At 34.7% G+C, this 18823-nt stretch overlaps 1 protein-coding gene across 3 annotated transcripts in view; it reads right to left on the reverse strand.

The window, feature by feature from the left end:
• The window catches only part of Il1rapl2 (interleukin 1 receptor accessory protein like 2), a 1196146-nt gene that overhangs the window by 296003 nt on the left and 881320 nt on the right, over positions 1-18823 (reverse strand). For all 3 annotated transcript variants that reach the window (XM_042268818.2, XM_076562815.1, XM_076562816.1), the window contains one exon: positions 11468-11542. In XM_042268818.2, coding sequence (XP_042124752.1) covers positions 11468-11542 — 75 coding nt within the window. The remainder of the gene's footprint in view (positions 1-11467; positions 11543-18823) is intronic.

The following is an 18823-nucleotide window of genomic DNA, read 5'->3' on the forward strand; positions in this document are numbered from 1 at the left end:
TGATTTGACCATCTATTGCCTCCTGCTGTTGAGAAATGCAAACCTATACCCATTCTCATTCTCAGTAAAAACAAAATTTGGCTTCATTCATATATTATTATTATTCATTCTCTATGATTATTTTTAATTATTTTCCATTATGCTCAATTTGTTCTCTCTGCATTGTGATATATATATATATATATATTCACTTGCTAACTTCTCTTAATATATATGTCCATTTATTTAGATCCAGATTACAGAGGTTTATTTGGTTATTCTGATAAGGTCATATGACTCTGTTTGCTCATGTGCTTTGTGTGTTGGAGTGTGTAATGTTACAGACTTATCTGAAGAAAGACATTCATTACTCAGCCTAACTAGGAATTTTTCAGACCTTTCAAGACTTTTAGCATCCAATGGTTTTTGTCTTATCTTGGCTTGTGTTTATCATTTTTGAGTTAGAGAACATTCAGCTTTTACTCAAGAATGTATAACTTTTTATCTTTCTTATATCAGTCTGTAGTACTATAGGTCCCTAAGCATATAAGGGTTGCTTATTCCATTCACATTCAGTAACGTGAAACAGAAATTAATCTCTTGGGAATCCCTCACACAAAATCAGAATATTGGATATATAGAAAGTGATATCAGAAAGAGAGACTGACAGTTATGTTTACAACTAAGATATACAGCAAGGGAGTTGAAAGAAAAAGCAAGTATTAATATAAAACCAAATGCCTATTGCTTGTAAGGTACCTCAATGATGCAAAAAAGTACATGAAAATTCCAAAGAGTAAAATGAATTAGAAAAACTTACAGAACTGCATGATTAAAATGTTAGTTAGCTTTGAGTTTTGATAACATAGTAGAAGTAAAGTTACATTTCAGTTGCAAAAGGAATGAATGTGACATAATTAAACAGGTGTTCCATGTATAATGTTTCAAGCACATGAATGGTGCCAAACAACAAACAAAGGATAGAGCAGTGTATGTTAGTATCTTATAAAACATGTAGATTATTAAGAGAAGTTAGCAAGTGAATATATATATATATATATATATATATATATATATATATATATATATATATCACAATGCAGAGAGAACAAATTGAGCATATGGTGGTGAGGATCTGATCTCTTAAAGATTACCTTCAGTAACATATTTCCTTTAGTAGGCAATACCTCCTATGCTGCCACAGACAGCACCAACAATATGGGACCAAGTATTTAAATACATGTGCCTATCAGACAATGCTCATTCAAAACACCACTGCCATCTATACATTTTCATTTATTTAGTAAAGGAGATCATTTAGTATATGCTGTAGGATAGTCTCACTGTATGCTGTGAATATGTGTTGTTACCATTGGTTAATAAAAAAGCTGCTTTGGCCAAAGGCAAGACAGGTTATAGCCAGGTAGGAAATCCAAGCAAAGATACGGGGAGAAGGAAGGCAGAATCAGGAGAGATGTTGAGCACTGCCAGGGGAGCAAGATGTAATAGAATACAGGTAAAGCTATGGGGCACATGGAAGTACATAGATTAATAGAAATGGGTTAATTTAAGATGTAAGAGCTAGTAATAAGCCTGAGCCATAGACCAAACAGTTTGTAATAAGACTGTGTATGTTTATTTGGGACTGAGCAGCTGTGGGACACAGTATAATTGCTGAGAAAGTGCAGGTGCAGAAAGGGATGATTTATTTCTATCTAAACATATGAGAATGGTAGAAATAAGAGCACAGGTAGACACTTTAAATTAGGAAAGAAATGACTACTCCTCTCTCTTAAATGGAGAGAAAAAGGATATATAAAGTGACATATTTGGTGATTGGCTGTAAAATTTGCTTTTTAAATATATATTTTTATTTTTTGAGATTATAATATAATATATGTTGAAAGCCCTGTGGAATAAGAAAAATAATCCCCTTGAGAAAGACAGCTGGACAATGACTAATGGAATTATTTTTTGGCATATCCCGACACAATGAAAGGCAAACAGAGTGGTAAACAGAGACTAGAGCTTCGTGGAAAAATGTAACCATGGTCTTTCTCTTGACAAACACAAGTTAACTCTAACTCAGCTAATTTTGTACATTACAGGGAAACTGGATCTCCTGTTCTGCAAACTATAACTTTTTTCTACTGTTATTAGCGCCTCACTTGCAGTCATTTACCTTCCTCTTCAAGAGTTCTTTATATGTCAGAAGGTTGTAAAAGCTGAAATCTCAGGACTAAACACAGGGAACAAAAAAAAGATTCATTGAGATCCAGTGTGGAAAGTTTACAAGTGAGGTTTTTTTTTTTTAATAAACAAAATAAACACTTATGAGAACAGGTGTTTTTAGGTTAACAAACTACTTGATTGAAAAAGGAAATAGACACAGTGAGAATTGAGTAAATAATTTTGTTATATATCCAAACACTTATAAAGGAAGGGTAATAATAAACATGAGCTAACTTAAAAGGATAAGGCTAATAATCAGTGATTTGCTAGTGATGCAGCTGATCCCTCTTGTGTATGTTCAGCTAAACTGCCTGTGGGTATTATAAAAGACTTTAATCATTGTACATGTCAATGGTTAATGTTATCTTGTACTCATCCTACTTTACCAAACTATTAATGAAATTAATTAAATGGTGTCTGAAAAGTCTTTGTGTTCCTTGGAGAAACCTACTGTGTAAATATGAAGTGTTATTAAAATTCACCCTTCCCCTTCTTTGATTCTCTTATTTAGCACGAGTCTCTTCCCTCCTTGAGTACTTTTATTTTCCCACAATTGATAAAAGCAGCTTTTCAAACTGGGCTTTGAAAAAACAATTCCTTCTCTGGTCTATAACCCCATCCCAAACCATCCTCACCCTTTTTGTCAGGTACTAACTCATTATCAAAGTAAGCCTCAATATACACTACGGTTGACATCTCAACAAGTTAAATGCAATTAAACATCTTAGCTATAAATGGAAAATTACCATTATAGCAAGGGGTATACTATAAGCACATCTGCAACTAATGAAAAAAAAATTAAACAGTCTGATTGTAACACAAATCTTTAAATGTCTTATTAAATTAAAAATAAAAAAAACAGAGCCAGATATTGGGGTGAAAGCTGTCCTGCCATCTTACTTCCTGGGATTAAAGGTGTGTGTGTGCTTCTCAAGCAAAGGCATGAGATCTCAAGTATTTGAATTAAAAGTATGTGCTACCACTGCCTGGCCCTGTTCCCAGTGTGTCTTTGAACTCACAGAGACCCAGACAGATCTCTGTCTCCCGAGTGATAGGATTAAGGGTGTGTCATCACTGTCTGTCTTCTATGGTTCATCTAGTGGCTGGCTCTGTTCTCTGATCCCCAGATAAGTTTTATTGGGGTGCACAATATATCACCACGTCTGATATAGGCCCTCAGTGGGCCAGAGCTCTTCCATTAATGGAAATGAAGTGTCTCATAATCATATGCTGCTGCGGGATGTCTTTCTGCATGCTGTGAATATGTGTGGCTCCCACTGGCTAATAAATAAAGCTGGATTGGCCTATGGCAAGGAAGCTTACAGCCAGGTGGGAAATCCAAGCAGAGATTCAGAGGGAAGAAGTGCAGAATTGGGAGAAACATCAGTCACTGCCAAAGGAACAAGAAGATGCCAGCAGACACGTAATGCCATGGCCACATGGCAGCATTTAGATTAGTAGGAATGGGTTAATTTAAGATGAAAGAGCTAGCTAGCCAGAAGCTGAAACCATAGGCCACACAGTTTGTAATTAATATAAGCCTCTGAGAGATTATTTTATAAGTGTCTGCAGGACTGCAGGGCCAGGCAGGACTGAGAAACATTCCGGTTACAATATGCAAAATTTAAATGTATTCCGGCTACAATATGCAAAATTTAAATGTCTTACTCCCAGTTTAGTACTATATTTATAAACTATATGAAAGCATATTTGGTGACAAATATCACCCAAGTGTGTACTGATGTAGTTTTGGTTTATGCTTTGTTAATTGTTAATTATATTACATAAGTTTTAATGTATTTATTAGCTGTTTGCATACTTTTTTGGAGAAATGTCTGTAGCTCATTGTTTATGTGATGAAAATGGGCTGTGAGTAATTACAAACTTTTCCAAGCTATAAAATAATTTGTAAGTAATAATGCCAAATTGGCAATTTACAATTTACCCATTGTGCCTATTAATGTTAAGTATGTTTTTTTAATCAGTTCTATCATACCAACAGCACAAATTTGTTCTCTCTTTTTTTTCAATAGATTTTTGACAAAAAGGGAAGCAACCATCCTTGTAGAAATTATGTGAGTATCCACTATGGTTTGATTTAGTAAGAAGGCAAAAATCATTGAATGAATGGTATTTTGGCTTTCCACCTTTGAAAACAAAGCTCAAATTCCTATCCAAGTGGTAAACTAATCTGGAAGCTGTAGACATAACCAAAAAACTGACCATGAAGTACAAGACAGTATAGCAAAGGTATCTATAAGAGTGTATAGTCAAATGACCAGAAAGCTCTATAACCTATTATTAAAAATCATTTATATAGGAAGAATAAGCTAGAGGCAAAAGTAAGTTAAAAACCAAGAAATTTCTACTATTGGATTTTTTGTTTGTTTAGTTGTTTCGAGACAGGGTTTCTTTGTGTAGTTTTGGTGCCTGTCTTGCATCTCGCTCTGTAGACCAGAACTCACAGAGAACTGTCTGGCTCTGCCTCCTGAGTGCTGGGATTAAAGGTGTGTGCCACTACTGCCCGGCTATTGGAATGTTTTTTAAATGAATATGTGTCCTATGAGGACAGACATTATCCCCCCAAAGTCTATTCTGTCAATATTGACAGCAATAGTATCAATTCTGTAGTATATTTTAGTAGTTCTGTCTTTTAATCCATGGCATTCAGTGGCTAATGGATGCTTTTCAATGTCTGAGAATGAAAAAAAAATAGAGGAACAATTTTTCACTATATGTAATTCTATACCATGAACTAGGGAAAAATACATAGATACTCCCTTAAAACTTGAATAGTGTATACAATTTTATATAAGTACAAATGACTTTATATGGACTTATCTTATACTTTAGCTATATGTCTAGAAATCTGAAGGAAGTGTCTAGCACATTCACATATGAACTACCCTTAAGTGTCCTTGCAGTTGAGGTAGAAGTTATCTATCTTTGCATCATTTAGATAATTCCCCTAAGTATCCTTTATACTTTATAAATATAGGCATGAAGTAAGCACTGGAAATTTTTTTGCTCCCTTATAAATAGATTTTTTTCAACACATGACTCAGACATGTCAGGAGTGCTTTACAGATATCTTGTGCAGAGGGAGGAAGATCATTATTTCAGGCCCAATTTGGACTACTTAGAGTTCAGAGTCACCTTGATTTAGATAGTGAGAATCTATCTCAAAAACGCAGGGGTGGGGATATAGCTCAGTGGTTAAAAAAATTGTCAAACATGTGCAAGGCTCTACCTTCATCATCAGCATTGAAGTAATCATCATCATCATTATCACCATCATGATCATTATAATTCATATTTTTGTTCTCATCATAACAAACATCATGCAAATATAAAATGCTAACATAGTTTAATGAAATAATCATGTATTTCTTTTCATATCAATAATTCTGGTTTCATGGTTTTAGAATAATGAGTTGATCTCCCTTGGTTTGCTTATTCTCTGTGAACTTTACAGAGTTGAATAATTTTGATAAGCTAAACTGCCCCATGTGTAATAAATAGATTTTCCTCCCTTGGGATATTGTGTGTCTGTGCATGTGTGTGTGTATAGATGCACTTAGTGTGGGTGAACTCACTTATGCATGCATGTGTAGTTAGCCAAAGTTCAGCTTCAGGTATCTTTCTTTATCACCCCCCACCTTACTTTTTAAGACTATCTTTCACTAAACCTAGATCTTGCAGGTTGGGCTAGAACGACTAGCCACTGAACTTCAGAATATATGACTGTATATGTCCCTAATTCCCCAAGCCAGCACTAGGGTTACAAGTATGTACTATCACACATGGTGTTTATGTGGATGCTAGGGATCAGAATTCAATTCATCATAATTGTGTGGTAAACACTTTACACATTGAGCCACCTATCCAATTGCTATCAGCCCATTTTTAATATTTGCCATATTGAAGTAAATAGTGGACTGGCTGTAGTTTTAAAAGATTGTACCTTTGATAACTTTTAATTATTTCTAATGAATCTAATGTTTGAGTTGAGATTACAGATCTATGTAAGGGTATTGAGTGAACATTTTTAATATGTGAGAGTCTGCCATAATAACAGTCACTCTCCTATTTCCTATTTCAGTTTTAGGTGTTCTCACATTACTTTGAAATTTTGCTTATCCACCTGACTTCCCTACTGTGGAAGTTTGAATGTAATTGCCCCTCCATAAACTCATAATAAACACTATTAGGAGGTGTGGCTTTGTTGGAGTAGGTATGGTCTTGGAGGATGAATGTCACTTGTGGGGGTGGGCTTTGAGGTCTCATATGTGCCCAAGCCATGTCCAGCAGTTCAGTTCACCTCTTGTTGCATTCTGATCATGATGTAGCCAGCATTATGTTGGCCTGCATGACGCCACGTTCCCTGACATGATAATAATGGACTGAACCTCTGAAACTGTAAGTGACTCACTTCAATTAAACGTTTTCCTTTGTAAGAGTTGCTGTGGTCATGGAGTCTCTTTATAGCAATAGAAAACCTAACTAAGACAGAACCTCTTAATACCAAAACCTCATTTCATTCAATTCTGTATCTCTAGAACTTAACACAATGTTTGACACTTAGTAAGGATACAATAAATGTACTTAGATAATAAAATTGCCTCAAAATATTAATTTTTGTCAAACAGTTTCATAATTTGAAGCTCAATTAGTGATTTTTAGAGCTTTTGCCATGTACTCCTGTATTGTGTTAAGTTTTAAGTTCTCCTCTCTGCTTTTGTAGAATCTTTTCCAATGGTCTCTTAGGAGATCTAATAAAATTTTCAGTAGAAACTGATATGATGGGGAAATTGATTTATTTTTTTTTTGTTTTTGTTTCATGTTATTTTTGAGACAGAGTTTCTCCTGGAACTTGGTCTGTAGACCAGGCTGGCCTTGAACTCAAAGAAATCCACCTGTTTCTGCCTCACAAGTGCTGGGTTTAAAGGCATGTGCCACCATGCCTGGGTAGGGTAATTAATTTCTGATGAAGATTAACACTCATTATATACACAGAGACAGTTTGATCCAGTAGTACATAACATGGTCATAAAATACAAATTGAAACAGACTGTAAAAACCAAATAAATTTAGATGAGACTAGAAAACACAGAAAAATAATCTTTCATCCCAGATCAGATTCATATAAAGAATTATTAGGTGTTTGATTGAAACATCTGTAATTTAATTTGCTTTTACTTTTCTGATCCAAAGTTTTCACGTATGTCTTAGGCCCTCAGTTCTTTTTTTTTTTTAATCTTTAACATATAAACACAAAGAAAACTTGTCTTTGTCTACTTTCTACATAATTCTCTATGGATAGCATTTGGTGTTAGAAAGCTTCCAAGAAAAAATATCCCCATCCATGAGGGTGCATTTTCAAATTCACCTTTAACCAAAATTAGGTAGGTGATTGCAACCTTTTGAGTTACATTTGTTTATATCCTTTCAAATTTTTTACAGCATATAAAGTATGCATTTGTGTTCTATAATAAAAATAGCATGTAAGGAAGTCTTTATCTACCATCCATACATTTCAAGTAGTGTATACACCCCTATGATATTTTAATATTTTGTTATTAAAAACAGCAATATAAATTGTAATGCAATGTTAATAGTTCTTGAGAAAATATTAAATGCTTTCCTTTTAATCTGTTGAAAAAAATCATTAACATTGGTATAATAAAGGATTATTTCTTAAATATAAACCTGAATTTACGTTCAGAGAAAGAAAATAAACAGAAAAGAGTATTGGATTTAAACATCCTTGGTGTACATTCTTTTTTTTTTTTTTTTATATATTTTGTGCATTACCCTGGGCAGCTTCAGCTGCATAAGCTTGTTATGCAGGAGCAGTAGTTTTCTGACTACTTTGTTAAGAATGTGTTTATCATCTCACAGTGGATGGTTATTCAGTTAAGATTAATCTTCTCTCAGCATTATAATGTGAACACAATTTAGCAACAACCGAACTGTCATCGCTATGTCAGCAAAAATGTATGTAAATTTCTAGAACCTCATGGATGACTAATGGATTACACTATAACAGAAAGGAAGTTGGGATTTTTATTTTCCTCTAGAGACACAACAAAATATCTGTACTGATGCCAAATCTATATACTGAAAGTATTTATTTTTACTGAAAAAAAATGTTGCTTATTGGACTACCTTTAGGAACCGTCAAAACTAAAAACAGACTGTAACCCTCAAACTCCTTATAATTATTCTAGGACACATGTTTTAAAGCTACCTGGAAATTCATGCTCAATATTTTCCATAAAATTTCCTTTTCACATAATGAGAATGTGAGTGTTTTTCCAGGGGGATGAAATGGATTGAAAATGCTCTAGACAACCTAATTTTTGTTTTTTAATAATAGTGTAACATTGTCTAACAAAGTATCATGATTTTAGTGGCCACTGTCAATGATTTGAGTTTCTTGATGAGTTTTGTGTCAGATGTCAATGTGTAGTTAGTCTCTGTCAACAAAGCATATGCTAGAACAGCTGAGCTGGATGATTCATTTCCAAGATGGTTTCTTCATTTACACATCTGATACCTTGGTACTCAATGGGCTTTTTCTCCCCACATGATTAATGTTGTACCCATGTGATTTGAGTGAATTTCATGTAGTATAGTGGTTTTATAGCTGATCAAAAACTGGGAGAAAAGTTGTAAGTTTTTCCCAAGCTAGCCTCTAGAATCTCAAAACACTGTTTATGTCATATGCTATTAGTTCAGCTTATCCCTGAGATCAACCAAGACTTGGGGGAGTAACAAAAGCCACAATCATATGGTAGAGTAGTAGAAACACATATGTTTATCTTTATTACAGCATGCATTGCCTTGAATTTTAAGAGAGTGCATGTATCAGACCCACCTTTAATAAGATACTTGGTTATTTGGATTGGGTTATTGTATTCTTTGGAAACTTATAAAATTTTTGTTCTAGTTTGAGGTTGTCTGAAGCTCAGTAAATACACTTGATCAATTTTAGAATCTGGTGGAAAATAATCCTCTAGAGATTTTTATTATTACTGAATTATTGATCTTTGACACTGAATTTTGAAATTCAACATGCTTTGTAAGAACTAGTATTCCAACATATACCAAAGTATCCCACCAATACTATCACACTATATTAAATTTTTAAATTTCCTCGACATAAACTGAGACATCCAATAAACCATAATCTTTCTCTATTTCTTTTTTTCCTATAATGAGATTGTTTTCAAGTGTTTATCATGACTGCATATATCCCACTAAGACACAGGAGCTGATATTTATAGTACTTGTAATAATGTCTTTACTACTGAGGAATATGAGCAACTTACAAAATGATTTCTCATTTGGAGAAATGGTGCTAGATAAATAAAACCACTTCAAATTATCTAACACTGTACTTGTTTAGATGAAGAAGATCTAGTGACTGATTTTGTTTTACTTTCACTAAATGATATAGTTACTTCAACATCTTGTAGAAATAGCCTTTTTGAGATGAAAATGGGTAGTTATCCATCTTTCTGTCAAAAAAAGTTATTTTCAGAATAAAAAGTTTGGCTTGATATCTAAGGGAAATCAGTTTAGTGTAATAATTTTATAGGGTGGTAGTATTCGTGGCATGTGCTGTATATGTTGCAATACTTGTTCATGCAAAGCAAATATATTGCAGATGTTAAAAACAACCCAAATGATGCTATACTTCATAAAATTGAGTAGGATATATCCCTTAAAAGAACCCATTTCCTTGTTCTGAACAGTAATCCTTAAACTTTTCTATTGAGTGTACATAATAGCAGAAGAGAACGAAAGCTCTGCCCACAAAATTTACTCCAGTTCTATTTGGAATAGTTCTGCAAATTTTGTTTTCTCTGTTTAGTACATAAGTTTTCTTATAAAAATAATCTCTCCACTAGAAGCCCCAATGTAAACTAATAATAAAAGATAATGAATGTCTTTATACAACCCCTGGGAAACCACAGAACACCGCTGGCATATTTGTATCTTAGTAGTGTAAGTGAAACTAATTGGGTAGAAGGATATCAACAAATCTATATTTTTTCACTTCCTTTAACAAAATGTAATGATTTCAAAAATAATATGGGAAAGTTGGAAGAACCATAGTCAGATATATCAACATTTACAAAATCAGCTCCCACTTCCATAGTCCAACATGTTTATTATAACTTATCGTTTGGTTTAAACAGACTTAACTTGGGTACTCATGTTTTTAGGCAGCATTTAAAAGCTACAGTTTAGAATAGTGAACAAGATATTAGGGACATAATTTTCTTTCTTGTCTTTTCAAACTAGAATAAAATTCTACCAATCCAAGTTTGGTTGGAAAAGTCAAAATGAGAGTCAACAATTTCCCAAGCAAGTGAAATATTGGCTGTATAATTGTTAGGTACCACCATGGTCACACATTGCAAACGATTATATATTTTCTAAAGTTATTCAGATATTTCACGTTTTTGTTTTTAATTGAAAAACTTCAGAACGCTAAGATCAATCTGAAGATAGACAAAATCTCACAAATATTAAGTAACATAGTATAGATTAAAGGCCACACATTGGGAGCAAACCAAAGTAGGCTTGCCTCTGGGTTTTATTCTTACAGTTCTTGAAATCATGTGGATTGGAGGAAGAGTATACATGCACACACACACAAACATACACACAAGCTCAACATTTTATGTTCTTGTTTGATACTGAGAAAAGATAATAGTACTCACAATCCAACATGTTACTTTTCCTGACATCATGTGATTCATAAATATTCAGGATCCTGTCCTTAAAATGGATTTTAAATAACACTGGGTTGTATTGTTGGAAATAATTATATCAAATCATTTTAAGGACTCCACTGAGCACTCCCTTTTATGAAGTGCTTAGTCTTCAGAAGATAATGGTCTCCAAATAAAAAATTTTGGCTGGCAGATGTATGAAAAGTTTTCTGTACCAGTCACCAATGCAAGTCAACCATGAGTCTATCAATCACAGAGTTAAAAAGCTTTGTTGTATAGCACCCTTAATACCCAGTGTAACAAATTAGTATTACCATTCCTTGATGCAATACAAACTCATTTTCTTAAACTGCTATTGTACTGAACGCCAGGGTTATAAATGAGCAGAACACAAATTGATTTGCATGTAATAACAGTGGCAATAAACCTTTCCTGGTTCATGCAATTTTCCCCATCTGTTAACAGAGAACAAGTTTAGGATCTATTATTATTCCCAGAAGTAGACTTACCCAGCTGGACATCTATAACACTTGGCTGATTTTCCATGGGGAACAATGGCTTGGGAGGCTTGTCTGTGAGCAAAGCTAGAAGAGAAAATGAAAGAAAGTAATGGAAAAATTGAGATAAATTATAGGGTAAAGATGATTCTATCATGTATGATATTTAATGTTTGTAGACTTGATGGTGTGTAAACATTTATTAGACAGTATTCGTACTTGGGTTGTTACTCTAGCCATACAATATTCATTTTCCAGCAAATAAAAAGCATCATTGATTTACTTAAAATAAGATAACCCCACAGCTATGTTTTCCAATGCATTCAAACAAATGGGGTATTTATTTTGGATGTATTTTCATAACTTTATATGTGTCAAGAAATATAGATTGAAAAAATAAAATCAGAGAAACATTAAAATTCACATATTTGTTTTGTGGCACTAAATAGTCTCAATGAATTGCAGCAGAGATTCCCTGTAGCATAATCCTTGTAAGAGTCTAAGTCATCCCAATGTTTTGCCCTAATCTTCAGTAATGCAAGATTGAACTGATAGCTTCTTTAGAGACTGATTTTAAAAAGTCAGCCCTTTTTGTTTACCAAGCCAGGTGTTTTGTGTTAACAGACATGTAAGTAAAATATTTGTCTTTGCTCTCAATTTATAATCTAGGGCTATGAACACTAGACTAGCACAACAAAGTAAAAAGAGAAAAAAATATAATATAATAATATAATATAATATGATATGATATAATATATAATATAATATAATATAATATAATATAATATAATATAATATAATATAATATAATATAATGAGAGGTTGTAGTTGTAGTACTTAAGCAATATATATATATATATATATATATATATATATGATGTGGAGAAAAGAGATCAATGCTGGCTGAAAGGGTTGGGAGAATTTTTAAGAAGGGACATGATGGCCATACGAAACTTAAAAGATGAAATAAAGGAACCTTAAAAACACAAATCATGGCATAGTAATGAAAGTTATCAAGAATAATGTATGTACAAAAGAACGATCTGATGAGAAGAAATTGGATGGGTGATGTGAAAAACCAATTGCTCATTGAAGGGACAATATGAATTGGAAATGACAGTACATAGATAGGGAAGGATTCAATTCTGAAGGATTTTTAAAAATATACTGACAGATTTGGGACATGACATTGTAGGCTAGAGTGCCATTGGTGATTCTTGGAGGAAAACAATTACTCAAAGGTAAATGAATCTAATGGTAGTTAAACTGGCATGTGGCATGTGCTGAGGTAGAAGAAAGGTATGTAAGAAAACACAGTACTAGAGGTGAGACAGGGCAAAGCAATGAGTAAGACGAGGAGTCCAGGAAAATGAAAAAAGATAGAAGAAACAAATCTAGAGATAATCAGAAGAAAGGAACAGAGGATTTGGCAAACATAAAAAAATGTCCTATGCACTGGTGTCATACAGACAGCCTTATTTCACCCCATTGTTCATATCCTGAATTCATTTAAATTATTACTGGATTAATGTCTTGCTTAAAATATATAATTATATCTTGTGGTGGTATTGTGTTCCCCAAAATATTGTGTACTCTAATAAATTTATCTGGGGTCAGAGAACAGACAGCCACTAGATACAAAGGCTAGAAAATGATGGCACTCACACCTTTAATCCTAGCATTCCAGAGATAGAAATCCCTCTGGATCTCTGTGAGTTCAAGGCCACATTGGAAATAGCCAAGCATGGTGACACACGCCTTTAATCCCAGAAAGCCAGCCTTTAATCCCAGGGAGTGGTGGTAGAAAGCAGAAAGATATATAAGGCGTGAGGACCAGAAACTAGAAGCATTTGACTGGTTCAGCTTTTGGCTGGTTAAGCATTCAGGCTTTTGAGCAGTAATTCAGCTGAGACCCATTCCGGATGAGGACTCAGAGGCATCCAGTCTGAGGAGACAAGACCAGCTGAGGAACTGGTGAGGTGAGATAGCTGTGGCTTGTTCTGTCTCTCTGATCTACCAGCATTGACCCCAATTACTGGCCTCGGGTTTGATTTTATTATTAAGAACTTTTAAGAATTCCTGCTACAATATCTTCCCTCTTTAAAATGTTTTATAGATCTAGTTAATACACAGGAGGCTTAGCACCTGGCTAGGTTACAAAAGATAACCATTAAACCCATCATTAATTGACTTTTCAGGAAATCCTTTCTGATATTAAAAACGGCTATCTCATATTTCCAAGTATATTTAGAAGAAAAAGTGACAAGTGTTGATTATAGGATATGTACAGTTATAGAAATACATAATCTTGGTAAGATTCTTAAAATAATTCTTTTTTCAATGTATACAATATAAAACACTTTATATATTTATTATTTTATAATTTAATTTAATTTTACATATCAGCCATGGATTCCCGTCTTCACCCCTCCCACCTCCCACCCACCCCCACACCCCGCCTTCCCCCCAACCCACCCCATATTCCTATCTCCTCCAGGGCAAAGACTCCCCTGGGGATTCAGTTCAACCTGTCAGATTCAGTCCAGGCATGTCCAGTCCCCTCCTCCCAGGCTGAGCCAAGTGTCCCTGTATAAGCCCCAGGTTTCAAACAGCCAGTTCATGCACTGAGGACAGGTCCTGGTCCCACTGCCTGGGGGCCTCCCAAACAGTTCAAGCTAATCAACTGTCTCACTTATCCAGAGGGCCTGATCCAGTTGGGGGCTCCTCAGCTATTGGTTCAGAGTTCATGTGTTCCCCCTAGTTTGGCTATTTGTCCCTGTGCTTTTTGCAATATTGGTCTCAACAATTCTCACTCAGACAATCCCTCCTCTTTCTCGCCAATTGGACTACTGGCAAAGTTTGAGGGAAAGAGAGCTTAAGGGAGCAGGAGATCCCAGCTGATCAAGAACAGAGAGTGAGAACAAGGAATAGGAGACCATGATAAATGAAGACTACGTGGGAATAGGAAGAAGCAAAGTGCTAGACAGGTCCCCAGAAATCCACAAAGATATCTCCACCATAGACTACTGGCAATGGTTGAGAGAGTGCCTGAACTGACCTACTCTGGTGATAGGATGGCCAAACACCCTAAATGTTGTGCTAGAAATCTTATCCAATGACTGAGGGAAGCAGATGCAAAAATAATTCTTGATAACCAAAAATATACCAGAAATATATATAGAGAAGATATTTGTATAACATAGTCTCCATCTTCCTAAATTGCCTGAGACAGAAAAATTTCAGTGAATGAATTGTTTGCATTTTTCAATAAATCCTCATTGGTAGCCCACAAAATATATATTGTTCTTAGAGAATTTAACAATACTTTTAAACCAAGCAGATTTGTAGCTAATTTACGCAGACCTAAAAGTCTAATACATAATTTTTATAATGTATTAATTCCAGTTGATATTAATAATATGACCTTTAATTGTTATTTAAAATTTAAGTAATAAGAGTTTAAATATCTGAATTCAAAACCAAATATCTGAAGCTCAGTTTAGCTGCCATAGTTGAGCACTGTCCACAACAACAAAATATTTGAAACAACAATTGAAACAATTTGAAAATTTCCATTGACAAAAATCTGGTTAAGTAAAACTGTGATAATTGTATATAACTATAATATATATTATGATACAGTAGATTGAAAGAATGAGATACATTTGTAAATCTGATATAAACTTATCTCTAATATTGCCAAGAAGCAAGATTATGAATACTGTAAATAGCATGGTACTACTGAATAAATAACTGTAAAATTTCAAAATGTCTAAAATTAGATAAATATGGGCTATTCTGGCATAGATATATGTACAATGTGTAACAGTGGTTTCCACTAAGTGGAGTTTATCTTCTTCTTGGCAAAAATAGCCATTTGGGCAAGAAACTGTTCTTGCTTGGACTGCTTGATCAACTGGACATGCAGAACCCATAGGAAGGTGACCACTGAACTTTGCTTGGCAAAATGGTCCTTCAGGTTCCTGCTTTGCAGAGGAAACTGCCAGACATCCTACAGGACACTGAGAAAAGCGACTGAGAGACTCTAGGCCTGTGGGTTGAAGACAGATGCCCCAACTTTACAAAGTAACTTTGGATGACTATCCAGGCTACCAGCTGTCTCTGTCTACTCTTGTAAAACTCCCAAAAGTTGCTTGCATCCTTTTCCTGTTTCTCAGGTAATAGTATATCCTTCTGAGTTCTTTGGTGTAGTTGAAGACTACATAGCTATAATTTTCCTTAGTTATGATAAAAGATAAGTTAGATATGAAACCTGCCACGGCCATACAGTTTGAAGGAATATAAGTCTCCATGTTTACTTGGTTGGGTCTGAGCGGCTGTGGGACTGGCGGTGAGAGTGATTTGTCCTGACTGTGGGCAAGGCAGGAAAACTCTAGCTACACTTAAGCCACAGTCTATGTGGCTCCTCAACAAAAACTCATGTGTTCTAGCTGTGTGACACTTTCTTGTTTTCTTTCTAATCATCAAAACTCTATTTAAAATAACATTATTATTATGAATTAGAGAGTACTGCTTAGGAAGAAATCATCTTCATAATAATCCACAGGTAAAAATTCCAGTAGGGTGGGATATTTCTATGAGATAAACACGCTACATTACAGGCAGTGGGGAGCTCCCCATGCCCATTCATACCAGATTCCAGAGAAAGATGGCAGTGGCAAACATGTGAAGGCACAGCAGAAGCAAAGGACATTCTGGAGTCTGGAGTCTCAGGGCCTTGACTATAGGAGATTCATCCATCAGGGATTCACCTCCTGTTGGGCTGATACTTTGAAATTCAATTGCCACCTGCTGCTCCTCTAAAGTGGCCAAACTGGCAATGAATTCTAAAGAGAGCAATGAGAGTCTATAGGGCAGTTTGGAAGGAGAAAAGGGAAAGGGGATCATATAATTATAGTATAACCTCAAAAAATAAAAGATATAGTATACTTGGAATAGTATATAACAAATTATGGTTGAAATGAAGAAAAACCTAGTCAAACTACATCTTCTTTATATAAAACATATTTTTATTTCCTTGTATTATTATTTCTATTTTTACTTGTGTATCCAAATCATAGACAATGAGGTTCCCTAGAGAGTGTTCTGAATTTTATTTGCAGAACTATGTCAGTAAACAAATTAAGCTGTTGGTGGAAAACAAATTGCAGAAAGGATGATCTTCTCTACTCGCAGGAAGAAATGAAGGTGGGGTCATTGCTGGCTCCTAGACTAACCTCCCAATATGTACTTCAGATATATTTACCCTAATTCCACACTTAAATATCAATTATTAAAGTTATATTTATTAATATTAAGGCTTATTTTAAGTATCTTATAATTGTTCATGATATTCAAAATGGTTTAGAGACATTAGTATATGTGATCTTTGTAGTGACCTGGACTTAGAAAAGAAGCAATGAAAGCTTCAGTAAATTTAGACATAAAACTCAGTGAAGTTTCCAATGTTTTATTTAGTGTGATCTTATGACAAAAATCTCCCATTTGCAGGATGAGTAGGAGGACACATATATAGTAGGCAGGAGATAGGTAAAATAGCTGAGAACAACAATAATAATCCCTAGGCCAATCAAGTGGTTTCATGACAGTCAACTTGCTGTACTATGATTGCATTAGAACTTCTCACACATACACCTTTTACCCCAAAACCCAAGAGAGGGAGGAAATAAAATTGCATTTGGAGTCTAACAATTCCCTGACAGACATTTAATTATGGAACTTCATTTAATTCTAGAACCATGCTTTGGCCTTGGAATGGCCAGAAAATTCTGAGTATGTCTGATGATGAACCAGCAACTAACTGAGCCATTCACCAGGATCTTGATCACTAGCTCAGAAACAAACCTAACAGCACCCCATGTAATGATAGCAATAAGATTAGTTAAAATACATGCTACCATGGACAGGACAGCTCATTTGTTTCTCTACCCCATCCCTCTCTTTTAAATTTCATCTCAAACTCATAATTACTGCTTAGGAAAATAAGACAAAAACTATTGAAATCAAACCTCCTAAACAACAGAGTTGACATTTAAAATTTTATCAGAAAACTCACTCTAACATTGAGGGGGACTAATTTGTGTACAACTACATGTTACTTTGTGATTGAAAGAATGGAAAGAAGGGATTCAGTTTGATACACATTTCAGTCTGTATTCCCTCCCCTACCCTTCCATCTGTAGCTGCTTATCTGCTTGTGTTTAATTATCCTTAAATATAATTGCTCTACCGAGAATACCAACACACTGGGCTTAATGTGCTAGTGAAGCTACTAGAGTTACTGTCGGCTTCTTCCTTAAGTGAGATTTTATGTGTTCAACACTAACATTCTCAAGGAGTATGCTCAAATTAACTCTTTTCTATTGAAAGCAGTAGTTTATATAATGTACCACCAGACCAGTCAGTGTAACTGAAATGATTTGACAATGCCATGAACTTAGTGGAATATATGAGTAGCATTATTTATTGAAAGGGATGAATCAGTTGATTACATTGCCTACAGGTTACACACTATTATTACAATTTTTATTGCCCTTTTCTGCTTTTTGTCTATTTAATTAGATTTTCAAAATGATCAAGTGAAAAGAAGCCATTAATTTCTGTGAATGATGCCACTTTGGAATAAATACGTTAAGGTCAATCAACCAGACCACCCCCACTAAGCCTATTTAGTACCATAGCACTTGAAATCACATACCAAAATCACTATTTAAAACAGCACTTAAAATCACATACCAAAATTTCTATTTTTATTGCAACATTTAGCTGTTCACACCTAACAATATCTCCTACATTTACTGGAGGATGAAATCTAAACTTGTCACTGAGGAACATAAATCATGGTAACTACAGTATAGTCTTTTAAATGCTCTTGAATTTTTACTTCTCTTCTAACTTATCAACTGCACATATCAAAGTTTTTTCCTCATTTTCAATATTAGTACACTACATTAATTTCTAAAACTTCATCCTGACTGAAATCTTTCCCTCAATCTTATAGTTAACCAAACTTATCCTTTATAATAGTTACCAAAGTGATCATGTGGTTGTTTGAATAGGAGTGGCTCCCATAGATTCCTATACTTGGGTGCTTGGACAGTAGGGAAAGACACTCTTTGCTAGTAATTAGGATGTGTGGCCTTGTTAGAGTAGATGTGGCCTTGTTGGAAGAAGTATGTCACTGAGGGTGGGCTTTGAGGTTTCAAATGCCCAAGCCAGACCCAGTGGCTCCCCTCTTCCTGATGCCTGCAGATCTAGATGTAAGACTCACTGCTCCTTCTCCAGCACCATGTCAGCTTGCATGCCATTATGTTTCTCAGCATGCTGATAATGGACTAAACCTCTAAA

Source organism: Peromyscus maniculatus, chromosome X (genome assembly GCF_049852395.1).
Source record: "Peromyscus maniculatus bairdii isolate BWxNUB_F1_BW_parent chromosome X, HU_Pman_BW_mat_3.1, whole genome shotgun sequence".
Lineage (NCBI taxonomy): Eukaryota > Metazoa > Chordata > Mammalia > Rodentia > Cricetidae > Peromyscus > Peromyscus maniculatus.